The sequence below is a fragment of the Sus scrofa genome, chromosome 12, assembly GCF_054392235.1.
Source record: "Sus scrofa isolate SSC_HxYL_T2T_F1_AM1 chromosome 12, Sscrofa_HxYL_maternal_Yorkshire_Landrace_v2.0, whole genome shotgun sequence".
NCBI classification, from domain to species: domain Eukaryota; kingdom Metazoa; phylum Chordata; class Mammalia; order Artiodactyla; family Suidae; genus Sus; species Sus scrofa.
In genome coordinates, this window is record NC_139394.1 from 62233089 (window position 1) to 62260401 (window position 27313).

General features: G+C 44.9%; 1 protein-coding gene and 2 long non-coding RNA genes across 23 annotated transcripts in view; 2 read left to right on the top strand and 1 right to left on the bottom strand.

The window, feature by feature from the left end:
- MYOCD (myocardin) overlaps positions 1-27313 on the top strand; it is a 484310-nt gene that overhangs the window by 404047 nt on the left and 52950 nt on the right. For 11 of the 20 annotated variants that reach the window (XM_084982876.1, XM_084982873.1, XM_084982875.1 and 8 more), the window contains 1 exon segment: positions 19926-19991. Coding sequence is in view for 4 of the 20 variants with exons in the window: in XM_084982862.1 (XP_084838988.1) it covers positions 19926-19991 (66 nt within the window). In the remaining 16 variants the exon portion in view is untranslated. 20 annotated transcript variants of the gene reach the window in all.
- On the top strand, positions 5674-11451 carry LOC146398411 (uncharacterized). Its single transcript, XR_014821897.1, has 2 exons — positions 5674-11011; positions 11201-11451. It is a non-coding gene; the product is annotated as an uncharacterized LOC146398411 (long non-coding RNA).
- Positions 10952-26453, bottom strand: LOC110256112 (uncharacterized). 2 transcript variants are annotated; one of them, XR_014821896.1, is made up of 3 exons: positions 26017-26453; positions 24893-24992; positions 10952-13314 (listed from the first exon to the last, which is right to left on the bottom strand). It is a non-coding gene; the product is annotated as an uncharacterized LOC110256112 (long non-coding RNA). The 2 variants fall into 2 exon arrangements; XR_002337382.2 differs by having other exon boundaries at positions 10952-13317.

Sequence of the window (27313 nt, forward strand, 5' to 3'; positions counted from 1 at the left end):
AGTCTCTTGGGATAGAACATGATGGAAAATGGTATGAGAAAAAGAAGATATATATATATATATGAATGGGTCACTTTGCTGTACAGCAGAGTTGGCACAACATTGTAAATCAACTATAATTTTTAAAAAAAGAAAAGAAAAAAGACTAGATCTCAAAGCTTGGCTTGGTTGTGCTGGTAGCATTGCGTTCCACCACCACCCGTGGCCCCTGTTGAACGCCAGCCGGTAGGGAGCCTCTCGGTTTGCAAACAGTAGAGAATTAAATGGAAATCTTGAACAAGCTTAAGCCAAAGGGCATCCTACCAGCATCCTTATAGCTTCCTGTAAGCCTCCTGGGAGGGCTCATGGAACTCGGCAGCAGAAATGCGGTTGACACGTGGAGGACACGCACCTGGAATTGGGGCCCTGAACGCCTTGAGGCCACTCTCCCCGGCCCTCGTCTTTGCCGCACCCCTGCCAGCCAGCTTCACCCTTTGCCCAGGTCACAGGGTTGAAAATGGCCCCTCTGGACAGCCACTGGGTTTGCTTTCCCGCAGTCCCATTTCCACAATGCCTAGGGAAAGCCCCTGGGGCTGGGTGGGTGCCCATCCTTGGGGCAGAACTGAGATCAGGGGTGGGGCCATCCAGGAAACACGCAGCTACACAAAAATCACGTCCGTGGCAGATCAAAAGGCAGCTCCGGTGGAACGTCATTCAGGAGTGAAAGAAAGGCAAGGATCCTTTGCTTCTCAATTTTCCCTTTGTTGTTCACGCTGCGAGTAACCCTATTGTCAGTCCCTCCTGAGCCAAATCTTCTGGAAACGGAAATTGCTTAGCCCTGCGCGTGGTGGGGACACACACACACACACACACACACACACACACACACACACACACACAGAGCAGGCTGTAGTTGCATTGTGCGCGTGTGTACGGAAGGGAAGCGAATTAAGTGTCGTGGGCTTAACAACTCCATTTATTTATGTGTTTAAGTTTCCTGGGAGAAAAGACCAGAAGAGCCTCTCTAATTCCCCAACGACGTGCGGCTCCCCTTTCACGACATCCCCACAGTTGTAATTATTTGTTTGACATCCTTTCCCTCCTAGGCTATAAAATTTTCATAGGCAGGGCCCGTGACCGCTTTATTTGCAGCTGGATCTTTAGTGTCCAGCACCGGTATCCTGAGGTTTCCTGGGAGATCAGTGCATGTGGAATGACTGACAGGCGGGAAGCGTGAAGGTTTCGCACGAGCCCCGCCTCCCCCCGTTGGCGGTATCGCGAGATTAGTTATCCGACCCGCTCAGCCTCACCATCTAACTCTGCTGTCCAACAGGGCCCGTCCTGCCCGTTTTCCACCGGACAGAGGCTGGACCCTTCCGTGTGGCTTTCCTGACCCTCTCTCCCTGCATCCCCACTTCCGTTTCCAGCAGTAGGTCTTACGACTCCACGCAGGATCCCTCTCCTTGAGCAAGGGGATGTGCGGGGGTTCACTGCATATTGGGTAGGGCCCAATGCAGAATTATAGTGTGGGGCCCCTTGTTCAAAATAATTATAATTGCAGATGGTGGCGGCACAGCGTTACACTGAGGCCCTTTCTGCTGACGGGGCGCTGACAGACAGGTCGTGTGCTCACGAAGTAGACCCCGGCCAGGAGGTACCATGTTTATTTCACATTCCAGGTTTTATGCTTGCTCGTCCCTTGATCAAGAATTCCCGGAGTTCCTGTTGTGGCACAGTGACTAACAAATCCAACTAGGAACCATGAGGTTGCGGGTTTGATCCCTGGCCTTGCTCAGTGGGTTAAGGATCCAGCGTTGCCATGAGCTGTGGTGTAGGTTGCAGACGCAGCTGGGATCTGGAGCTGCTGTGGCTGTGGCGTAGGCCGGTGCGTACAGCTCCGATTACACCCCTAGCCTGGGAGCCTCCATATGCCTCGGGAAACGGCCCTAGAAAAGGCAAAAAGACAAAAAAAAAAAAAAAAATGCTTTTATCAGCCACCTTTCTCTTAAGAGTCTCCCTTGAAAATGTGAGGGTCCTGCTTTCTACCTTTGGAAGCCTTCTAAGAATATGTATTTTTTAATCTCATGTTGCCTGACGCTTTATCTAACTCATGTCTGTGTACCCTTTTGTCCCCACCAGATTATTCATGCCTTAAATTACTTCGTCATCCTCAGTGTCTAGAGATGCCTCAGCAGATAGCAAAGAACTGTTAAATATTTTTTGACAGACTGAATTGGCAGATTGATGCACGAGTGCACGGTCGCCAGATGGGCCCGGCGGGTCCTAGAGATTTCTGGAGCCTTTCTAAAAGTCATAGCTATTTTGGATCACATTTCCCTCCGGAGGGTCACGTCAAGACCCTGTGTCTCACCCCTGATTTCTTCCAGCTCTTGGTGGGGTACTGCGCTGCGATCTTGCAGCCTTTTTTTTTCCCACTTGTGCTTTGAACATCATGCTAAGAACTGTTACAAGACATATTGTAATCTCAGGGGGAAACGCTCGAGATTAAGAAACATCTCCGAGGCATGAATTTGGAGACATATAAAGAAAGACCGTGGTCAAAGATGAAGCCAAGGTCATGAAATGTTAGCACTCCAGGGGACCTCAGGGCTCATCAAGCTTATCTTTCTTGTTTTCATCGGAGAAAGCTGAGGCCCAGAGAGGTGACGTATCTTTGACCAAGGTCCCACAGCTATTTCATAGGAGGAGCAGGGCTTCGTCCCCAGGACTCTTTTTTTTTTTTTTTTTTTTTTTTTTTTGGTCTTTTTAGGGCCACACACGCAGCATATGGAGGTTCCTAGGCTAGGGGACAAATCGGAGCCATAGCTTCTGGCCTACACCACAGCCACAGCAATGCCAGATCCGAGCCGTGTCTACCACCTATGCCACAGCTCACAGCAATACCAGAACCTTAACCCACAGAGCAAGGCCAGGGATCAAACCCAAGTCCTGATGGATACCAGTTGGCTTTTTACCACTGAGCCACAATGGGAACTCCGGTCCTCAGGACTCTTGAGTGACTTGTAGGGGACATCGGCTGATGTATTTTCGCACACAGAACTCCAGGTGACCTAACCATTGTTCCTAGGTATTTTGCCTGTGTGCAAAGCAGAAATTAAGTATAGATGCAGGTTATTTTTTTTAATGCAGTGAGTTCACTTTGGTTTTCCATGAGATTCTAGACTTTGGCATCTGTCATTCAACAGCCAAAGGATGAAAAGGATTCACACTATAACCTATGGCATACGGTACATGCAGGACATGAAAAAAAGTGTAGAGCATTTTGTGTACAGGCAGCATTATGGGTCTGATGGGATGACTGCTCTTGTGGTTGCCAAGGGATGCTGGTTGCTAGGCAGGGTACAGTGGCTCCTGCTGGGAGCCAAGAGCCCACTGTAAGAAGGTGCTGCAGAAGCAATGAGAGTCCATCACCATCTGCTGATGGGAGAGGCTTCCCTCTGCTGCTGTTGCTAAGCGACCCAGCTGTGGTCCTCTGCTGGAATCTGGAGCTTTCTTGCATCTCGAGAGGCTTTACTGGTCCTCAAGGAGGGTTCAAAGGACCGAGACGGGCTGGGGAGACAGGGTTCTGTGGGGGCAAAGTCACAGTAGTCCACCCTTCCACCCTCACTCCTGGGTAAAATCACTCCGTTTGTTCCTAAGCAATGCCTCCTTGGAGGTTTGAGATTTTTTAGATCGAAATCACAAAAATAACATATTTAACTTGGAAGAGATTTCGGGACGATCCAACCCAATGATTTTTCAAACTCTGCGCCACAGAACTCTAATATTTCATGAGAGGGTATGCTTTTTTGGTACAGCCTGGTACTCTTTTTTTTTTTTCTTCCATGTTAAATTTCAGCTTAAAAAAACAATGTTTCCAGTCCTCCTTTCTTTCTCCTTTCTTTTTCCTTCCTTCCTTCCTTCCTTCCTTCCTTCCTTCCTTTCTTTCTTTCTTTCTTTCTTTCTTCCTCTCTCTCTCTTTCTTTCTTTCTTTCAAGTTTGAGCACACCTAATTCTAACTTAGTCTGTCTTGTCCTTCATGAGTAAGGAGGCTGGAGCCCAGAGAGATAACTTCTTTGTATTTTGAAGAATTGTTGCAAAAAGACCTTTGGGTTCACTCAGTGAAATTGGGGCAGTTATTTTCACCTTCTCTCATAGTCAAGGCAGAACCATTGTTGGACTGGAGTTTGTGAACCTTAGAAGAAGGAGAAGAAGATGATGGATGGTGAATATGTGGTTGGCTTAGTGAAAATGCATCTTCTATTTATCATTCACTTTTGGGGGTGTAGTTTTTCATTTAATTCTCCCCCCAAAAGATGATTTACTAAATGTTAAGTAAGCACAAATTATGTTATGGCCTTGGTAATGTTTACATACAAATTAATTTATAATTCAGAAACAGTAGCTTGTTCGACCATGTATTCTGGTGTTCCTAGAGAAAATATGACCATTCTTAGAGGTTGTAAAGGTTTTGGCAAGTAGACGTGGCACAGACCACAAGCGAAGGAAGGCAGAGAGGAATTTGCTTAAGAAAAGTGGAGGATTTGGCAGGAGAAAAAAAAAAAAAAAAGATTGGAGGGAGGGTAGACCAGAAAATCAACCATCTATGAATAATATGATGGTCTTAGGAAGGCAGCGTGTCCACGGCAATAAAGGAGGAATGATGGGTAAGGATGGTACTTTTTGCAATGATGGCTTATTTAGATGGACCAAAGAGAAGCTAAACACACAGATCCCAGCAACCTCTTGGTGATTCTTCTCGTATGATACAACTTCATGGGCCCATGTAGCGTTCCGGATGGAAAACAATAAACAAGAACTAACAATTACCAAAGAGGAGACATGAAGACATCTGGTCTTAATGTTTGGGGGCAACAGTATTGCGGGAAGCAATGAAAAGTCTCCTGTACCCAGTGGAGGAAAAGGCAGCTCTTCTCCACGGTTGGTGGCAGTAGGAGAGGTTTCTGGGTTTCAACTGGACCTGCCAGTTCTGTCCATAGGGGCCAAACTCAAGGATGGATAAGTGCGAACTCAGCTATTGGAGCAGGATAGATGGCTCCCATGAATAATTCTGGCTCCCATTTTGAGGCTTCCAAATTATCTAGGCAGTTGAGCAAAGAGATTCATTCTGAAATTCTTACCATAAGTGTAAAAATAGGTCTCTTTTCTCTTTTTTTTGTTCTTTCCTTTTTCTCCCTCCCTCCCTTCCTCCTTCCTTCCCTCCTTCCTTCTTTCCTTCCCCTGCCTTCCTCACCCTTGCCCCCTCCCCATTCAGAATTAGAATCACCTCCATGTTGGACCCAGGGAGACAGCTCATGATACAAGTAGAAGCACAGCCTTACAAATCCAAAGTTTTGCCAAGGCACCTGGCCCACCTGTTTCCTGCCTGGAGCAGGACCTCGTGTGCCCCTGAGTTAACCCATCTTTTATTTTCTACTAAATACATATGAATTAATAGCCATCACTGGGATAAATATTCATATATGCACAAATGTCTTTTCACAATAAAAAATTTAACCTTTTTCCTACTCTCCTCTTTTTTTAACTTCCTCTTTCTCCCCTCGTCCCATCCTCACTTTCTCTCCTTTTGTCTGCTCCCTTTTCCCCTAAAAATCCTCCGTACATTCAGAACTGCTTCAGACTGAGTTTGCATTGGATTGAACTTTCCCTACCTGTCACGTGTAAACATCTCATATGAACACGTAGCACTATCTTAATTTCATATATATCAGTGGTGTTAAGTAGAAGCTGCTTTCTACTGTTTGGTCCCTTGAAACTTTGCACATACTCGGGAGTCATTCTGAAGGCTTGGTTTTGGCAAAATCTAAACAAGGTTTATGGAACTGGGGAGCTGAGGGTAAACCAGATGAAACTCCCACACCGTACAAAATATATATTTAAACCAAGGATCAATCTAGCATGCCAACAAACAAAACAAAATGTCAATGTCAACATTAAAGAAAGAGTAGAAACAGAGTCAAGGGCGTATGAGTATATATAAATATTATATGACAAAACCGGTGTCTGAAACCCTTCTGATTAGAAATTAATTATTAGAATAATTAGTTAACAATTTGAGAATGTATTTAAAGCCTTTTCTAAACACTGTATGCTGAAATTAATTCTCCATGCAAAGTCAAATGCAAAAACCAAAACCATAAAAATAGCAGAACAGTTCAGTGAATGTGTAATTTGGAGATGAAGAAGATTTTTCTAAAGTGTACACCAAATCATGAATTTTTCAAAGGATCGTGGCTAGAAATGTTAAATGCCGAAAAGCATCGCAAACGAAATCGAATGGAAACTAAAGACCAGGAGGAATTTACAACGCATGTGACTATGTTTAATGTGCTTCGAATATAAATAGCTCTCCCCAAACTGTAAGAAAATATAATCCCAATGTAACAAGTTGCAAAGAATGTTATCCGGCCATTCACAAAGGATACTAATAAGCAACAAATCTATGGCAATGTATCTGACTAATTAGAAATTAGATGGATACTGTTATTACCTAATCAGATTAGCAAAGCCTTTCTCTTCTTTAATTGCATTATTACTAAGGATGTAGTGAGATGAGAGCCCTCCAGTAGTCCCAGCAGGAGTCCAAGGCTACATCATTCCTGGAAGAAAAAAAATGTACAATAAAAGGGGATTTGTGAAACAGGTGTCGAAACATGACAAAATTCTGTGTGGTCATTGGAGATGAGAGCCCACCCATATACACCTGTACAAAAAGTGACAATATATTGTCTGGTAAAAAAGCCAGACACAAAACAGTATAAGAACATGTTCTCATTTTTGCATAGAATATATTTGCCTATTTCTATTTCTCAAGCCCACTTTTTCTTCAGAATTTCCTGGAATGTTTGCTAAAATATATATACCCCAGAACTGCTGGATTCCAGTCTCCAGAAAAGATACCAGAGAAATGTTGCAGATTTTTTTCAGGCCCCTCGTGACTTAATATCAGGAAAATTGGGAAAATCCTGATCTAAGCTAATCTAACCTCTCCTTTGGGTTTACATGAAGCTGCAACCCAGAGAGATTCTGGGACCTGTCTCAAGTCACAACTGTGTTGGAGCAGAGAGGGGTCTGGAGTGACATGGGCTGCATTCCAGATGAGTGACCCCTTCCTGGAGCACCAGGCTTTTTCGGACCAATATTATTAAATCAGGCGCCCATCAGTCTGCTTCTATTTTGGTCAGACAGGTAACAGAACTCCTCTTCAACCGCATGGCATCACACTCAGTAACGACCTTCCTTTGTTGATGGCAAGTGGAAAGTTTTCCATGTCCACTGTTCCCTTAGCAATGTGACATTTTCAAACAGTAGCACAAAACGCTTTAAATAGAAAAGCTCCATTTCTACTCTATCGTGACTCAGTAACAGCCCCAGGATTCTTCTCAAACTTTCCTAAAAATGTCATCTTTGGGCTGGACTCAAGAGGAACATTTCAGCCAAGGAGACGCATTTTCCACTCTGTCAGGAATGAGCGAGCAGGGGGTTGGAACATAAAGTGTTTTGCAATCCTCAGAAAAGCAATACTTCTGGCCAAAACCATGGCAACAACTCTGTGTGATGCCATCAGAGCCTGGGATCATTCAGGAGCCTCATCTTAACCAAAGACTCAGCTGAGCCCATCACCTATATTGGTGGGAATAGTCATCCAGCTGCCTACTGGCTCCAAGAATAGAATGGTACCCTACATGGCTGTTGCTATGGAGGCAGTATGGACAGTGATGCTGAGCTGAGGGTCCCTTACGTTGAGTTACCAAGGAGGCAGGGAGCATGAAACATACCTTATGTCCTGGTGGCTCCTGGTTCTTCATTTGAAAGGAATCCTTCCAATGGAAGAACTACATTAAAACGTAAGATTTAACCTGGCAGAAGTGACCATTCTATCATCCAAATGGTTCTGTTTGGAATTTGCACCCGGGGGCAAAACTTCAGAGTCCAAAGTCATGGGTTTAAACCTCACTTCATAGCTCTATGGCCTTGGATGAGCTATTTACACCTGCTGGGACTTATGGGTTATAACACAGTGATGGGAATTCATTCAACTGCAGGATGGGTGGGAGGGTTCAATAAGGCGATTTACAGAAAACCTTCTGTCCCAGAAACTGGCACTTCTCAGTTCTGTCAATGCCAGAGAGACAGGGAAAAGAGCTAAGTGAAAAGGAAGACGAAAGAACTGATCTGTGATGAGTTACTGACTCAGCTTGTTCCTCTTCTGTCCTCTGTCTTTCTCACTTCGCTCTCTATACCGAGTAACCCCATACCTCCAGCCACTTCTTCCCATAAGATACCTATAATCCTTCCTTCCCAATTTGTACCACTTCCCCCAGCAACTGGCGTCTGAGCTTGGCCAGTGTTTAAAGGCAGCAATGACTTTTTTAAACTTATGCACGAGCACTCCCACTGTAACTCAAAGCTCCCTTTTCTCTGAATTCTGTAACCGAACTGAACAGGTGAGCTTTCACCAGAAGCAACCGTGAGTAATATAAAACGAGAAAGGTATTGGATAGCCTTGTATGATTTAGAAAGTGATATCACTCATTAACTCCATCCCAGTGATCCTGTGAAACTGGTTGTGACTTATAATTGACATTATTGCCGTATGCAGATGAGAAGGCTAGGGCTCGAAGACCGAGTGACTTGCCTGAGGTCACACAGCTTGGTGGAATCAGAGTCTGTGTTTTCCACTCTCACCCTTGCTCCATCAGGCCGCCTCTCTTCTGCATCAGGAAAGGTCTGCCCAAAGCTCTGGGCATGTGGCTGGGTGGTTGTCTAGTGTGATAAGAGAAAGGTCACAGTGTCCATCAGTCCTGATTGTCTTCACCAGCTTGGTCCTTCCCATCCTGGATGGCCCTGCCTCCTCTGCTGGGCACAGGCAGGTGACATGCTCTGGTTGCAACCCAGTGGTGTGTCGAAATATTCTAGCTCCCACTCCTAAGTCAGGTACCCAACCGCCACCCAAGCTGCATGCCAAGAATCTCTTCCTGGTCCTGTGCTGTACTTTATCCAAAAGTTTCTACAGATGCTTTAATAATCATTAAACAGGGTAGTGCTTCTCTGGCTGTGATACACCTGTGATTATAGAATATTGAAGGAATATATTCCTTCTGCTTTTGGGGGGGGTAGGTTCTTGGGGTGAGGGTGGAACTTGCTGCTCACATCCTGAATTTCATTTCTGGAGAAAAACAGGCTTGAGTGGTCATGACACATTCATAAAAAGAAGGGTAGTATAAGATCCTCCCTACCAGACGTGAAAATCTAAGTCTAGAATATTCCAGATAGGGTAGAACCGAGACAAGAAAAGCCAGCCAATGAAGAACTCAACATCAAGAGCCCAGAATGTCTGAATAAAGAAGCTCCTTGATTCATATAAATACATGCCTTTGTACCAAGAAAATCAAATTGGGCTAATCATCAGTCTTGAAGAGAATTTAATATTGTGGAGCTGATAATTTTATGAGTAGATTAAAATCACTAATGGAAATATTATATACTACAGAACAGCATGTGCTGGGGATTCCTTTTAGTTTCAACCTTAATATCTTCTCACATCTTCTTACTGGCTCCTAGGCAAATTCTGGAAGTTTCTCGGATGCTATAAATATTGCCTAACTAAAATTCAGCACGATAATCGTCGTGTTATATTTTAACATTAGGAGAAAAGATCGCATTGTTTTTCATTGCCTCATTTTGTCCTTAAAAATAGCATCGTAATAATTTTGATTTTTTTCAATAAAGAAACTTACTAAAAAAAAAAAAAAAAAAGGCAACGAGCACAAACACAGGACTCTCCATTCTGACGACAGTGGCAAAAATAGAGGGGAAAAAATTGCTTTGTTTCTGAAAGCTAAGAAAGACGGGCACCCCAACGCCAGAAGCCTAAGAGAACATATTGAGATGCCATGGAAATGACAGCAAGACTCCTATCCCTTCACTTCCCGCAGGTAACCATATGGCCTCAGAGGAAGGGAAGCAGGTACCTGTAATTTGCAGGTGGTTGGAACTGGGAGGGAGGGGGAGGCCTGGGCTGAAAAGTATTTTTAGCTCCGTGGAGCCGTGGATGTTTGCCAAGGGCTCTGGGGACCCAAAGAGCCGGGCAAGCTGAAAGCAGGGAGGGCAGTGCTCCTCGGCCAAGCAGGAGGTAGCCACCGGGAAGGGAGGCCGCCGACGGCTGAGGACAGCGGGGCCTGGAGGGCTGGGAAGGCTTCTGTCCCCCCGGCAGCAAGAAGCGAGAAGCAGCTCGGCAAGGGCCATGGTCACTTGGTCTCCACCTCCAGCCGCGGAGCAGCCTCTCGGGGACAAATTCCACTGCCCAGATCACCGTGCCCTTGGGTCTCTGGCTCTCCCTGTAGGCGTGGAGCGCTGGCCGGGCAGCCAGGCCCCCGGCCTCACTGGCGGGAGGCCCTGGAGCAGCTTCCAAGAGATAAGAGCAGCCAGGCCACGGGCTCGGGGCAGCCCTGCCAGCTCGGCAGTAACTGGCGAGAGGACATCAGGTCAGCCTTTCAGGAGGGCTGTTTGCTTGATGGACACACAAGCCTTCAAACAATTCCCCTTCCAAGAGTGTGTCCTAAAGTGATAGCTTGAACCACAAAGAATGTCTGCTGCTGTTGTTCCTGGTGGAAGATGGGAAACAGACGAATTATTCAATAATTGATTCAATCACTGCTGGAATATCCAAAAAATGAAATACGCTGCAGCTCCTAAAAGAGTCTCTTTTGTCCTGCCGTACAGCACAGGGAACCGTATCTAGTCACTTGTGATGGAAGGTGATGGAGGATAATGTGAGAAAAAGAACGTATGTATGTATGTGTGATTGGGTCACTTTACGGTACAGCAGAAGTGGACAGAACATCATAAATCAACTACAAAAAAAAATCTTTTAAAAAATAGTCTCTTTTGAAGGGTGGTCAATGGCATCCGAATATATCTGTGATATATTACTAAAAAGAGCAGCATGGAAGAAGCAGAATTTTGTGTTTTAATTGTGTTGGAAATCATTTAAAGGTAGCAAATGAAAGTAATACGATACCAAACGGAAGGGAGAAAAAAAAAAGCAGCATGGAGTTTCCTTGTGGCTCAGCGGGTTAAGTATCTGGGCACTGTCACTGCTGCAGTGTGGGTTCAATCCCTGGTCTGGGAACTTCCTCGTGCCATGGGTACAGCCCCCCCCCCCCCAAAAAAGCAGCTAAAGAAGGAAAACTTGGAGTTCCTATCATGGCTCAGTGGTTAACGAGTAGGAACCTTGAGGTTGAGAGTTCGATCCCTGGCCTTGCTCAGTGGGTTAAGGATCCGGCGTTGCCATGAGCTGTGGTGTAGGTCGCAGATGTGGCTTCGGATCCCACATTGCTGTGGCTCTGGCATAGGACGGTGGCTACGGCTCTGATTCGACCCCTAGTCTGGGAACCTCCATATGCCAAGGGAGCGACCCTAGAAATGGCAAAAAGAAGAAAACAAAAAGGAGGAAAACTTACAGTGTGATCCCACATAAACCTGTAGGAAAAAGGACCTCGAGTACATGAATCAAGTAATGATAATATTATCTGTAGTTCAAGGACGAGTATCTTTTTTCCTGGAAGCTTTTCTGTGTCTTGCGGTGGTTCTGCGTGGAGTTTGTATTGTTTTTGCCGTCCACTCTTTATCCCTCTGCTGTGTTCTAGAGAGTGGCTCAGCTCCATCTTCCAGCTTCCTAACTTGTTTGTAACTCCATTCATTCAGCCACCCACTTGAATTTGTTTATTTTAACGAACTAAGCATTACTTTAATCTTTGGTTTATTTTTTCTTAATTGTAGTAAAACACACATCAAACTGCCCGTTCTCGTCGTTTTTAAGAGGACAGCCAGTGGCATTAAGTACATGTCATACGGTTGTATCCCAGCAGCTGTCTTCAGATCTTTTTCATCTTGCAAAACCGAAACTCAGTCCTCATGAAAACAATAACGTCCCCTGCCTCATCCCCAGACAAGCACTACTCTTTGCTCTGCCTTTGTGCAATGGCCTGCTCTAGATACTGCATGTAAGTGGAATCATACACCATTTGTCCTTTTGTGACCAGTTTAGGTCATTTCCCATAATATCCTCGAGGTTCATCCATGCAGTAGCAGGTGTCAGAACCTCTTTCCGCGTTCAGGCTGAATAATATCCTGTTGCACGTATAGAGCACGTTGCACTTGCCCATCCAGCCATGGATGGAGCCTTGGGTAACTCCCACTTCCACCTCCTGATACACCGAACAGAGCTCCTGTGACCCTGGATGTACCAGTATTTCTTCAGGTCTCACGTCTTCTGGACATGTTCTCAGAAGTGCGAGAGTGGATCGTGTGGTAGTTCTGGTTTCACTTTTTGAGGCGCCACCGGCCTGATTTCCACCGCGGCTGAACTCTCTCTCGCATTCTCGCCCTCGGGCACAGGCTTCCCGGCGCTTCCCATCCTCATCAACACTTGCTCTGTCCCGGTTTTTAAACAGTCGCCATCCCAGCGGATGGGAGGTGGTCCTTTTATTTTATCTTTAATTGAGGAAGATCTGCTCCATGTGTTCCTGCTGTTCTGTTGGGAGTTTGGAGTCTTTCTCACCATGGTGCCAACACCTGCTCCCGGGTTAGGGGATTCTTGACTGTACCCTCCCCTGTGCCCTGTGGACACCTTGCAGACTGTCTGATGTGCCCGTCAGCACAGTCGGTGGGGAGAAGACACGTTGCTGCACAATCTGAAGCCCACCCCAGTGTCTGCGGAGATGCTGTGTTTACCACTCCCAGCTGTAGACTGTCGCATCCCTCACCGCCGATGCCTGGTCCAAGGTGTGGAGGGTGCAGGACACGGCTGACCTCTGGTTTGGATACCCCAGCTAACAATCTTGATACGTGGCACCTTAGACCCCCCCTCCTGCTCCAAGACAAGAAGGCTTCTAGGCGTGGCTTTCAGGAACTCACTTGCATATGTCTTAGAAGGTAGTTTTCCAGTCCAGTCAATTCCATATTCATTTTCTGTCCTCAGAGTTAGCTCATGGTTCTAATCCACTAAGGAATCCTTTTCTTGTTCTTCTTCTTCTTCTTCTTGTGGAATTTTAAAAAATTTTTTGGCTGCGCCCACAGCATACAGATGTTCCTGGGCCGGACATGGAACCTGTGCTACAGCAGTGACCCAAACCACAGCAGTGACAACCCTAGATCCCTAACCCATCTGCACCACAAGGGAACTCCATGAATCCTTTTCTTCTTTTCCTGGGACTGTGTAGGTTTTGTAAAACTTTATTTCTGTTATTTATAGGAATTGGTTGTGTACTCTGTCTGCCATCTTGAAACAGAAGACATTTGCTGCTTTTGCTGCTAAGAAGAGAAAAAAAAACGAGAAGTATAAATTAGTATACATTAAACTTAGCACCTAGAAACAGAGCAGGGCTCCTATGAGAACTTTAGCAAATGATGAGGGTGACATTACAAATCACTGAGCAAAGGAAAATGTTTTAATACCTGATAGAGATTATCTATAGTTTGCCAACTATTTAGAATAAATTATGGTCTAGCCTCGAACCATACATCAGATTCCACATATGGGGATATATATTTCTCTTCTAATCTCTGTTTTCTTATTAATCTCTTTATTATTCCCATACCACCAGATTCTTTCAATTTAAAGATTTTTTGTTTTTAATCTTGTTAGGGCCACACCCATGGCATATGGAAGTTCCCAGGCTAGGGGTGGAATCGGAGCTACAGCTGCCGGCCTACACCACAGCTCGCAGCAATGTCAGATCCTTAACCTACTGAGCAAGGCCGGGGATTGAACCTGCAACCTCATTGTTCCTAGTCACATTTGTTTCTGCTGCACCACGATGGGAACGCCTCTTCCAATTTTTTTTTTGTTCAGAAGTGTTTTCATATTTTTCTCTTCTATTACCTTAATCCACTCAATCTAAGTCAAAATATCTTAGTATCTAGAGAACTGGAACGGTTTCAGAATGGTTGACTCCAACAATGGGCTATCTATATAAACTTTTTCCCTAATTGGATTAAGATCTATGATACTGAAATACAAAATAATTGAGGGATCTTACTATTGGTATAATATGTATTGAAGTTCTTTGATCAAGAACTTGGAAAATAACGTATTAAAAATCACAATGTTTTGATAGAATTCACTAGTAAAACCATCTCGGCTTGGAATAGGGTTTTGGGGGAGCAGGCTTTTGGTAATCAGTGTACTTTATTTATTAAATATAGCACTGTTCAGACTTGCATTTCTTCTTTTTTTTTTTTTTTATTTTTCCACTGTACGGCAAGGGGATCAAGTTACCCTTACATGTATACATTACATTGACATTTTTTTTCCCCACCCTTGGTTCTGTTGCAACTTGAGTATCTAGACATAGTTCTCAATGCTACTCAGCAGGATCTCCTTGTAAAACTATTCGAAGTTGTGTCTGATAAGCCCAAGCTCCCGATCCCTCCCACTCCCGCCCCCTCCCATCAGGCAGCCACAAGTCTTTTCTGCATTTCTTCTTGTATCAGTTGTGGTAAGTTGTAGTTTTCAAGAAATGTTATCTAAGTTGTCAAATTTATTGGCACATGTTTATTAATAGCAGTTTCTTTTTTTCCGTTTTCATGTCTAGGGCCTGCAGTCATAGCTCATTTTAAAATCCCTGATATTGGTAAAATTTATTCTTTCTCTTTTTCTTCTTTCTTCTTAATCAGTCTAGCTACGGGTTTGTCAATTTTATTGGTCTTTGCTAAGAACCAGCCTTTGGCTCTGTTAGATTTCTTTGGTACTTGTCTGCTTTCTATTCTGACGCTTTCTGCTCTAATCTTAATTATTCTCTCCCCTCTACTTATTTTGGGTGTGCTTCTTTTTCAGCTTATGAAGGTATAAACGTAAGTCATTGATGATTTACACATAAGCACTTGAGACACTAAGGTTCCCTCTAAACACTGATTTAGCTGCACCCCATAAATTGTAATGTGTTGCATATTCATTATCATTCAGTTCAAAATAGTTCTAGTTTCCCCAGCGATTTCTTTTTTGACCCATGATTTATTTAGAAGTTACTGCCTGGTATGTTCCTAAATAGTACATTGCTTCCAATTTCTAGTTAATTCCAATGTTATCAGAGAAGTACTTTATGTAAGTTCTTTTTTTTTTTTTTTTAACGTTTATAGAAACGTGTTTTATGGCCCAGTACATCTTGGTACACTTGAGACGAGTGTTCATTCTGCGGTTATTGGGCATAGAGCTCTATGCATATCAGTCAGATCAAGATGGTTGATACTGTTCCGATTCTCTGTGTCATTAGTAATATTTTACCCTGTTCTCTCAAATGTTGACAGGAACCTTAAAATCTTGTACTATGATTTTGGAATTGTCTGTTTATCCCTTTAATTCTGTCCTTTTTTTTTTTTTTTTTTTTTTTTTTTGTCTTTTTGTCTTTTTTGTTGTTGTTGTTGTTGCTATTTCTTGGGCCGCTCCCACGGCATATAGAGGTTCCCAGGCTAGGGGTCGAATCGGAGCTGTAGCCACCGGCCTACGCCAGAGCCACAGCAACACGGGGTCCGAGCTGCGTCTGCAACCTACAACACAGCTCACGGCAACGCCGGATCCTTAACCCACTGAGCAAGGACAGGGACCAAACCCGCAACCTCACGGTTCCTAGTCGGATTCGTTAACCACTGCGCCACGATGGCAACTCCTATAATTGTCATCTGACCTTAAGAACCTCACAAGGCAGTGCTATGATTTCTCTGTAATCATTTTATATCTATAATTTATATAAAGATATATATTTATTTATATTTCATATGTAATTATTTCTATTTAATAAATATAGTTAAAAATACAGAAGAGTCAATAATATATATTTCTATAAATAATAGAAAATTAACTTATATAAATTTATAAACACATAATTTATATTTATAATATATTCTCATACATTTCCGATTTGCTGTAGTTATTCTGGAACATCCAGATTTCCTTCTGACTCATTTCCCTTCAGCCCGAAGAATTTCCTTATGCATTTATTGCGGTGAAGTCTGCTGCCATCAGGTGATCCTGTTTTTCCCTTTTACCCAAACATATGTTTTCTGTGCCTTCATTCCTACAGTGTGTTTTCTATTCTGGGTGGACAGTGTTTTGTTGTGTTTGCATTTGGTTGAATTTTCTGGACTCTGTGATTTCTGATGGGAAGACCATGATTATTTAAACCAATTTATGTAAATGTGTTGGGTGTTTTGTGGCTACTTTTCAAGATTTTCGCCTTCTCTTTGGTTTTCAGCCATCGGATCATGATGTATCTTAAGTGTGGTTTTCTGTGACTACATCTGCTTTGGGCTTGGGGCTTGCTGAACTTTCTGAATCTGTGAATTTCTGTTTTTCGTCAAATTGGGGAAGTTTTGGCAACTATTTTTCTGCTCTCTTTCTGGGACTCTAACTGTTTGATGTTCGAGTTTCTGATATTGTGACACAGGTGCCTGAGGCTCTGTCTACCTTCTCCATCATTTTCCTCTTCTTCCGTTTGATCTGTTTTCATGTATACCGACTCATTCCTCTGATACTCATTTTTTTTCTAAGCCCGTTCAGTGAATTTTTATTTTTGTTTTTATTTTTTTCCCATTATAGCAGGTTTATAGTGTTCTGTCAATTTTCTACTATCCAGCATGGTGACCCAGTTACACATACATGTATACATTCTTTTTTCTCACATTATCACGCTCTGTCATAAGTGACTAGACATAGTTCCCAGTGCTACACAGCAGGATCTCATTGCTAATCCATTCCAAAGGCAATTTTAACAGCAAGCTCCCTATACACCCCACTCCCTCCCCTTCCCCCCTGGCAACCACAAGTCCATTCTCCAAGTCCTTGATTTTCTTTTCTGTGGAAAGGTTCATTTGTGTCATGTATTAGATTTCAGATGTAAGTGATACCATATGGTATTTGTCTTTCTCTTTCTGACTTATTTCACTCAGAATGAGAGTCTCTAGTTCCATCCATGTTGCTGCAGATGGCATGATTTTGTTTTTGTTTTGTGGCTGAGTAGTATTCCATTGTGTATATATACCACATCTTCCCAATCCAATCATCTGTTGATGGACATTTGGGTTGTTTCCATGTCTTGGCTCTTGTGAATTGTGCTGCAGTGAACATGCGGGTGCATGTGTCTTTTTCAAGGAAAGTTTTGTCTGGATATATGCCCAAGAGTGGGATTGCTGGGTCATATGGTAGTTCTGTGTATAGTTTTCTAAGGTACCTCCATACTGTTCTCCATAGTGGTTGTACCATTCAGTGAATTTTTAATTTCGGATATTCTGTTTCGTTTAATGTTTCCATTTTGTTTCTTCTTAAGTGTTCTATTTTGCTATGAGATTTCCCATCTTTACATTCATTGCAAGTATGTTTTCTTTTACTTCATTGGGCATAGCTGAAAATAACTGAAGTCATGGTTTAATAATTCCAATATCTGGGTCATCTCAAGGTTAGCATTTGTTTCTTGTCTTTTCCATTTAGAATGGGGCCCATTTTCCTAATTCTTGGTGTGTAGAGTACTTGTAGATTGCACCCTAGACATTGTGAATCTTATGTTACATAGACTGAGTTATTTTATAGTTCTCAGGAGAATGCCGATTTGTTTGTTTTAGCCCACAATTAACAGAGGTAGATTCATACTTTAAGCTCTCTCTTGCCTACGTGCACAGGCGTTAGAATTTCAGTGTAGTTTTAAACCTGGCTGTGTTGCTTTGAATCCATCCCATGGAAACATTATTAAGGGCTCCACCTGAAACTTGTGGAGATGCAGACACAGAGGTAGGGAATCCTGTCGTCCGGGTGGTCAGCCTTGGTTGTCTGGATGCCTTTCCTCAATTCCTCCGGCCAGAAAGATGCGTGGGTTTCCTATAGGAATTTTAAGTATCTATGGTTTGTCGCTTCATGACTACAGGCCACCCTCAAGGCAAAGCCCCCCAATGCCAAAGTGGGAAATTCACTCCCATGTCAGTCACTTCCCCAAGTGTGAGCCTCTCCTTACATCCGCCTGGTTTTGCTACTGTACAGAATCCTCGGGTCATCATTTTTCACTTTTTGTTCAGAGTTTACAGTTTTTATTAGGGAGAATGTCGGTCTGAAAGAGGACTTAAACAATAAATTCTCATTGTCTTTTTCATTTATCCACAAAGTAAAATATTTCAGTCCTCTTTGCTGTTCCGTCCTAAGATGGAATCATTAAAGGCTATTCAGTGAAGCACAGTCTAGCCAGCAAGAGTAATTAAGAGCAACTCAACAACATCGGTCTCTCCCGAAGAATGATGGGGAGAACTCAATTCAAAACCAGTAACGATACTGTTTGTTTGTTTGTTTGTTTATTTATTTATTTATTTATTTTGTCTTTTTAGGGTCTCCCCTGTGGCCTATGGAAGTTCCCATGCTAGGGGTCCAATTCAGAGCTGCAGCTGCCAGACTCCACCATAGCCACAGCAATGCAGAATCCGAGCCACATCTGCCATCTACACCACAGCTCAATCATGGCAACACAGGATCCTTAACCCACTGAGTGAGGCCAGGGATCAAACCCTCGTCTTCATGGATACTAGTCGGGTTTGTTACCACTGAGCCACTATGGGAACTCCAGCAATACTGTTTAAAATTGTCTTTCTCTGTTATTTTCAGGGTATCTGGTGACTGGATATGCTCTGACGCCTCACTCTAAAATACTAAATAAACTTGAACATCAACCCATTTATCCTTTTTCATTTTAGCTTCTCTTCTCTCCATTCCAATTTTATTGTCATGAAAGCAATTCTTCAGCCCTCTTTTCATTATAAAGTGATTAAATGAATCCTTCTCTTTGAAAATTTCTGCTCTTTCTTTTCTTATCCTGAGAAACTTAAACCCAGGAACCAAGATGGCGAACTCAGAATCTTCCAGAGAAAATGTGAAAGTCCAAAGATAGATTTTTTTTTTTTTTAAGGAGGAAAGGGGTGAGGAGAAGGAGAAAAATCATAAATATTACACTTATAATATGTATCATATATATGATTATATATAATCTATTTGTGCTATGGAATAGTAACATAAAGTTTTATAATTTATAGTTTAGATAATTTATGATGTTGTCCTTTTTTTTTTTTTTTTTTTGAGCAAACAAAGCGTGACTTCAAATGTCCTTCTCTGAATGTCCTGGTAGATTCCAGATTCTCATAGTACTGCCATTTATTGATGACTTATGTGCCAGGCATTCTGCTAAGCTTCCTGCATAAATTGTTTTATCAAACTTTATAGTGATCTTGCAAGGTAGGCATTGTTCCCATTTACAAATGAAAAAAATGAGGGTCAAAGAGGTTGAGCCCCTTGCCCGGAGGGAGTCACGCTTTGAAGGGGCTGGCGATGGGATGTATACCCAGATGAGACTCGAGAGAGCCAGATTTCTTTCTTTTTTCTTCTTTTTTTTGGGGGGGGCATACCTCACCCATGGCATGTGGACATTCCTGGACGAGGGATCAAACCGATGCCACAGCAGTGAGAACATTGGATCTTTAAGCACTGGGCCACCAGGGAGCTCCAGGACCCAGCTTTCTTTACTCTGTCTCCTCTTTTGAAATCATGGCCACATTCCCAGCATGACCTGAAGGCATTCATCTCCCAGATGGTGTCGCAGTGGCTGTGGAGCACAGGGTGTGACAATGGCATTCACTTCAAAGAGAAGACAGGCCTTCTAATCTCTGGTTGTTACCCACTTGCTGCAAAGCCCTGCCACCCCCTCAGCTTGTCTCCTCCTTCTTTCTCCACGTCTACAACAAAAATATGAGTGTACCTCCCATGAACACTGTCAGAGCCATTCCAGAAATAACATGAAAAAGAGTGATACAAAAAAAAAAAAAAATACAGGGTGACTAGAAGTGATTGTAATCAGTCTTAGCCCAACTCACAAACTAATGCTTCCTTTTCTAAGTTTTACAGTTACGACTTCAACAGAGAAGGACCCAGGAACAGCTGGCTAATGAAGGCATCATACCACGTGAGTCGCTGCTTCTCTTACTAACTGCTCTGTACCGTGGGACCATGCAATTTGGGAGCTGGAAAGCACGCCAGGGGTCATAGCCTAATTCCGGTGGTGGGTCTCCCAAGATCCTCACAGGCTCTGTGTCAGCAGGAATCCCAGACCTTGGAGGACTGGCCACCAATACCAGTCACCTGCACGGGCTTCTTTGTAAACATATAGGTGGTACCTAAAATTCCAACGTGGTGAGTTTGTTTATAGGATAAGCACAGTTCACTATGGATATTCCTCCTGCTTTTAGTGTTGGAGATAATCACCCTTCTTTCTGGAAGCACCAGTCACATCATCTCTTTCTCACCTCCTCAGTTTCACTTTTGTTTGGGTGGTTGAGTCCACATTTAATTGAACATTGTCAAGTGCTTAATTCTGGAATAATGAGCAGCAATACCATTCTAGCATAAATGAAAGAACGTTGAATTACCGTCCATCATGTGGGTCAAAGAAGAAGGCTTATCATATCTCTTAGAAGATATGTTTATAATTTCCTGCCAGGATAGCAATCGAAGCTAACTTTTGGGTCCTATAGGAATAGGAGAAATCCTGGATGAGTGATGTCACAGTTTCTGCTCCTTTGTGTCATACTTTCTAACTTCTTCCCTGAACAAAATTTAAAGATCCATAGTGACTCTTGCAGAAATCCAGGTCCTTGTCCTGACTGTTAACTTCAGGGTTGCGTATGCGACAAGTATTTGCCCTTGATAACAAATGTCCTGCAGTTAGTAACCTTGGTGCCTTGTGACCCATGATCTAAATATTTTAAGTATAGCCAGTGCTTCAGAGCCAGAAAAGAATCAAGGCTTTTTCAGGCCCTTTCCTTTGGTAATTCAAACACAGCTCTTTGTTCCTGGCTTAGCCCTATGAACAGTAAATAGCAGGTAACCTTACAGCTGAATAACTTTTTTAGGACTTTGCTGAGTGCAAAATAGACAACTCACCCTGCAGTTGAAAGGCTGCTTCAATAATATGTACAACTAGGATGAGAAAATGAAAAAGCAAGTCTGTGTGGCCTGTTGCATCTTAGTCAGCCCACCAGGGCAGGTGCTAAAACACAGGAGAGACCAAGGGTCTGCAGACTTCTGGTCAGATCAGTATATTTGCACTTGAAGCTGACCATGCCAGTCTTCTTCTGACTCCTGTTGGAAATGTGTAGAATCAAATTTGTTGAACCATGGCCTAGAGGAATGATCACAAGAGTGGACTATAGACAAGCATAGATGCGCCAGGATCCTCTGAGCAGACTTCAGTCTCTGTCACATGCCCTCCAATGTAAGATGAGAGTGTCAATTTCAATGGGATTAAAATAATCTATTCCTTCATGGGTGTTTCTCTCCTTTAATTCTGGAAAGGCAGTTGGAGCAGAGAGACCCGGTACCTTTCTGTCCGTTCAAGCTGTTCACGCTGATTCAGAGTTCAGCCCATGTGCTTAAAATAATCCAAGCCTGGGTCTTGTAGCTGGTGTTTGAATGAGGATAAGCCTTTTTTTTTTTTTTTTTTTAGCATCTGGGGTTAAATCTCAGGGAATCAGTAAAACACCTAATAAAGACAGGAATGAACCTTGTGATACATTTTTAAAATAACACCCATGGGGAATTCCCATCGTGGCGCAGTGGTCAACGAATCCGACTAGGAACCATGAGGTCGCGGATTCGATCCCTGGCCTCGCTCAGTGGGTTAAGGATCCGGCATTGTCATGAGCTGTGATGTAGGTCACAGAAGCGGCTCGGATCTGGCATTGCTGTGGCTGTGGTGTAGGCCGGCGGCTACAGCTCCAATTCGACCCCTAGCCTGGGAACCTCCATATGCTGTGGGAAGTGGCCCCAGAAAAGGCAAAAAGACAAAAAAAAAAAAAATGGAATTTATATGAATTGTCCATTTGATTTTTTTAAATAAATAAAAAAAAATTTAAATATCCATTTGTGGAGCAGGGTCCGGTGAAGATATACTATTTTGTTCTCTAGGATTTCCCAAATCAAATAGTGTACATATTAACAAAATACTGCTTGACAGAAATTTTGCATCCATAGTCTATTGTATAATTAAGACGGTTGCTGGAGAAAAAATTCCTATGAGTAGTACAATGATGTTTTCTTTTTAATTCAGCAAAATGAGAAAGGCTGATTAAGTGTCATCAATTTTCCATAGTCTTCAGCCACCTCCTCTTAACCAGGCTTCCCAAAGGTGCAGGTTCTGCCGTGGAAAAATGTCAAAGCCACAGCAGGTGCCCCCTGCAGGCCAAACCCCCCGACCTTGATTTCTTAGTTCTTCTGGGAAAACCAGACCCAGATGAGCCTCTGCACTTGCTGAGAGATAGGGGGCAGAACTGGCAGCCTCACCCAGGGAGAGGTTAAATATGCCATCTGCTCACTCAACCCCTCAGGGGTACATGCCTAAAGGCAGCTGCTCCGGAGAAGGCAAGGGGAACCCACAGTCTCAGGGTCCTTTCAACACCATCAAATGCAACACATTTTTTAAGGAACCAGACCCGATGTCAGGTACAGGGCCAGGCTCTGTGGGGACAACAGTGAGCAACACTGTCCTTTGGAGAGACTCATGATTTTAGGGGGAAAGGTGCTAGGAAGCCCGCAGAGCGTAATTCAAGATGGAGCTCGTTGTGTTCCACGAGAGGGCTTTTTATGTCTTCATTCTATTATTCGAAGTTTTTGAAGCAGAAGGAAAGAAGAAAGGAGCGAAGGAGAGAGTCAAAGGGAGGCAGGCCGAGCCAAGCGTCATTAGAGATCCTGTGATTTCACGATTTTCAGTTTTTTAGTAGTTGAAGGTATTGTACATGTACTGGCTAGAGCAGGGTCGGGGGCCCGTGCCACATCTCGGCGCCCCTCATCCTTCCTTGCTACCCCTGATTATCCTCCCTGGAGCCCTGGTCCTCTTCAAACAGAGTCTGAAAACCCCTGCCCTGGTTCAAGCCACGCTGTCGTTAACGTTCAGAAAACTGAGACCAGCAGGGCAGGTGTAAGAGCCTTTCAGACGTCCCAAGACCAGGGTCCGATGCGGTCCTGTTTACAGAGTTGATCTGTGAGAATTTAAGTGCATGCGCAATAAAACTGCCAACACGATCTCACATTATCCATAACACTTGAAAGAACTGCCGTCCTCCCCCTGAATCTTCAAGCTTGTCATAAATTGCGTACATTGAAAGCTGATGACGCGGTGAGCTGTTCCTTGTCCTTATGTTATTATCTCACAGCAGCGCTGTGTTTAGCCGGTCGGCAGAAACACCTGCTGTCCTTGGGCAGAATTAGTCTTTCCTTGTCCGCGAGGTGAAACCACAAGGGCCTTGTCCGTTGCAACAGACGTGCAGTCTCTTCCTGTTGCGGCAGAGCTGAGACCAGGCCTGCGTCTCCTGATTCTGGAAAGGGGCTCTTGTCTCAGATGTTCAAAAGGAGTCACTGGAACTTTAAAAGCACTGACGTCAGTATCGATCCTCAAGTATTTTGTGGCCCCCAAACTTCATTTGGAAATTTGGGGAAGTCAAGACACAGGTCTGTGAAAATGCCAAGGAAAAGCCAAGGGTTTTAATGCAGTGGTTTGGGATTCTGTATCATAAACCACATCTCAACATGACCAAGAGTGAAAGAGTCCACTGAGTCGAAACCAAAGTGGTGATTAAATGCAGGGCTTCTCCTCCTCTGACTCCACTGAGTGGAACCACAGTGATTTTCAGCTGAGCACTGAAACGCATCCACATATGTTGCGTTTAATGTCTTCCTCTTTCTTGGGCTTGCATCCCGCAGGTTTCCAAGTTACTGATGAGCCTCAAACGGGCCACAGCAATCAGGGCTCGGGTTCTCTCCTCGAAGCACCCTGCCCCCTTAACCACCTCTCTTAGGCACGGACTCCTTTCTTACCTGTGTGCATTCTAGGTTCAGGATTTTTCCCTTCCTGTGCTTTGAATGCATTTAGAGACATTGTTCCTTGAATTTAGTCAAGGAAGGCACAGTCCTGTGGCCAGCACGGAACCCCTACAACAGCTTTAAACAGTGCGGAAGGGTTCTCAGACCAGAAGCCTGGGCCCAGGCTGGCTTCTAGGATTGATTTCACATTTCTAGTGTCCCATGTGGAATTCACATTTTCATGAGAGCTGTAAAATCTGAGTGAAATAGCCTCTCGACATTCACAGAGAACTGTTAGCTTAAGAAGTTATTGTTTGGACTCCTTTCCAAAATCCTACCTCTGAATCTCAAACTGGAGATTTCGAGCTGCCTGCTTTGTCACGGTCAACTGGAGTTCAGAGGGGTGGCTTTGCCACTGCCGTCACCACTACCCACACCCCCCCACCTCCCGTCAGGCTCAAGTCTGTGCGAGGCCATCAGGGTCCCCTGTTTCCTCCCTGCCCAGCCGCCTCCCCAAATGGGGCTTGGGTCCGCCCGTCATTTCTCACTCGTGTTTCCTCCACTGCATGCTGTTCTTTGGGCATCACTCTCTTGGGTAGAATCTTAAACGATGGCATTTAATTCCATCCGCTTCAGAAGCCTTAGTGCAGAAAGATGAGTTTTAGATGCAAAAAAAAAAAAACCAGAGAGCGATTCGGTAGATATTTTGACCACGTGCTGGGAGGAAGGCCCAGAGCACAGAGGAGTCCGCTGTGAATTCTCTTTCAAAGATCTTCCAAATCTAGAAGGTCCCCAACTGGCTCCTGCTGAGTGAAGCCCAGGAAGGATACTGGGCGACGTCCCAGTGCTTGATGGCAGTGACCCTCTGGGAGGATGGAAGGAAGGAAGTGACCTTCTCTTTCCCTCGCCTTCTGCTGGTACAGGGGGGCTGACCTGTGCACGGCCGGGGGAGAGAGGCGGGAACCTTACTTTGTTCTCCTGGAATACAGAAAACGAGACTAGAGGACTCACCTGCACTCCAGGGGCCCAGGAAGGCTGCGACTTCTGCGCAGGGACTCAGAGAAAGCACCGCTGGCCGGGACCAACTGTCCGGGCAGCCCGGGTGCGGGACCTGGTGGATATAAATGAATGGAAAGATGCGATGAGCTGTCTGTGAATGGTGCTGCCTTTATTTGTTTTGCAGACTAATCCAAGCCTCAGCAGCCACATACTTACTGCCAAGCCTTGGTAAATCCCCGAACTCTGTGGTCCTTCTGAATAGCAAGAAGAATGGCGGGGCAATTCCTGTACCCCCCACACCCCCTCTTTCCCCCCCCCCCGCCACCCCCACAGCTTCCTGATCATTTTGAGAAGCTGACCGGGCAAAGCCTGCCTCCCTTTTCTCCAGTGCATTCATCTGACTTGGCTTCTCCCCCCAGCACTCTCCCACACACTGTTGTCTGTCTGAGCAGAACACGGCACAAGGGTTTGATCTGTCTCCTGCCCTCCTTCTAACATCTCAAATCCAGAGAGAGGAGAAGCTGCCCTGGCTCTTCATGCCAAGCCGCTTCGGGTCAAAGCGCCTAACTTCCTTCTTTACCCCACCCCGCCTTTTCCTGCCATGTTCTCGTTGCTTTTTCCTCCAAAGCTAGTGAACCAGGGGTTCCAGGCGTACTTTGAACTTGTCTTTGAACCCTTCTGAGACATCCCATGGTGTTCACATATGATGCCTTCAGTTCTCCAAGGGTGCAAGCCGGGCCTCAGAGAGTACACAGCTCCAGGGGAAAGTGCATTCGTTTCAGACCCCCGAGACTTACCATGTGGGGGACTGAAGGGACAGTCCTCTGGCAGCCTAAAGGGACAATACAGTTTCCAAGGAGGACAAGCCTTACTAAGCCCATCTTAGCGGTGGGAAACGGCGACCCTAGGAGGACTGGCAGTCGTTTCCAAGGCCGGGCCAAGAATAGCTGGCAAAGCAGGGACAGAGCCCAAGGGCTGGCTCCCAAATCCCCGTCACCCAAGGCTCTTCCGTGAGACCCATCACTGCTAGAGACCTGAGGTCTGAACTAGTTTTGTCTTCCTCCCGAAGAGCCTTATCTCTAGGAGGTACTAATCCGTGTAGCTGTCTCTGATTCATTCCTGGTGTGTACACTTACCAGCCAGAGCTTTCAGACGAGAACAACCAGTTCCCAACCACGTTGTCAAGATTCCAGGCCGCGACCGTGGAGACGGACTGTTCCCTTAACCGAAGCAGGCTTTCTCCGGGCCCGCATAGCTTTCTCCTTCGGCTCGTTGACACACTGAAAAATCAGTCCTAGACACCTCGTTCCTTCCTTTTGGAACTCCCAGATGCCCGAGGACTCCAGATCGGGACCCACTGGCCTTGGAAACGCCAAAGCCCCAGCAGCCCCTGGAGGCTTTGAAAATGCCGACCCCTCTGGCTCCCGCCTCCCACCGGGGCTTGGGAGCCCGTGGGTCTGGGCTGGAGCCTGAGAATTGGGGGTTTTGACCCGTTTCCAGCTGATGCTGCTGATGCGGGTCCCCAGGCCACACGTTGCGAACCAGCGCTCCGGCGGCCGCCCCCGCCCCCGCCCGGACCCTGGCTCCTGGCCCGTTTCCTCCCTCTTCCAAGGTCCTGTTGGAGGCAGAAAGGCTGGAAGCGGGGACCAGCAGGAGGCCTGTTCTTATCTTGGGATCGTTTGCTGCGCTCCAAGTAAGCAAATGTTTATCCACACAGCTGACCCAAATTGGCTGGAGCTGCGGGGACAGAAATAGGAATAGCCCGGAACCAGACTCCGCAGCGAGAACATGAATTCCCTTGTGAGAAGCGATTCGTCTTCCTCCGGGGGCGGGAGTGAGCTCCATGTGTGGCTGAGCGAGCTTACAACTGTATTGTCATTGGAAATTACAGTGACTTTTTTTTTTTTTAATTTAGAAAATCCAAATTCCCTTTCAGTCCGAAAAGCCAGCATCCCTTAAATAAAATGTTGCCCCTTGATCACCCTCCAGGGCCACCGCAGAGGCAATCCTTCATGTATTTTTCCAAAAAGCCACCGTGGAGGCGGGGAGGGGACATGCCTTATGGCTTTTGCAGGCCCTCAGGGGAGGTGGCTAAGACAACCACCCCAGAAAAGGCAACTGTCAGTCAGGGGGGCCGTGGCAGGCCAAGCTGACACCCCACGAAACACCCCTTAAGCCCTGAAAGAGTGGGTGGTAAAATGCAGTCGGTGGGCCTTTTTAGCATCCTTCCTGCATGGGCATAGCCTCTCCCACTGCGTGGCAGAAGGTTCCCGAAGACCTTTGTGCTCCTGGCATCGGAGAACTGGACCAAACGATCACGTTGCAGGGGAATTATTAACACCAAGAAGTGATGAATTATAGCCCCACAAGCTAAGATCCAGGATATGCAGTGTTTCTTAGGAGAATGAATAATAAGAATGAAAGAGCCTCTGG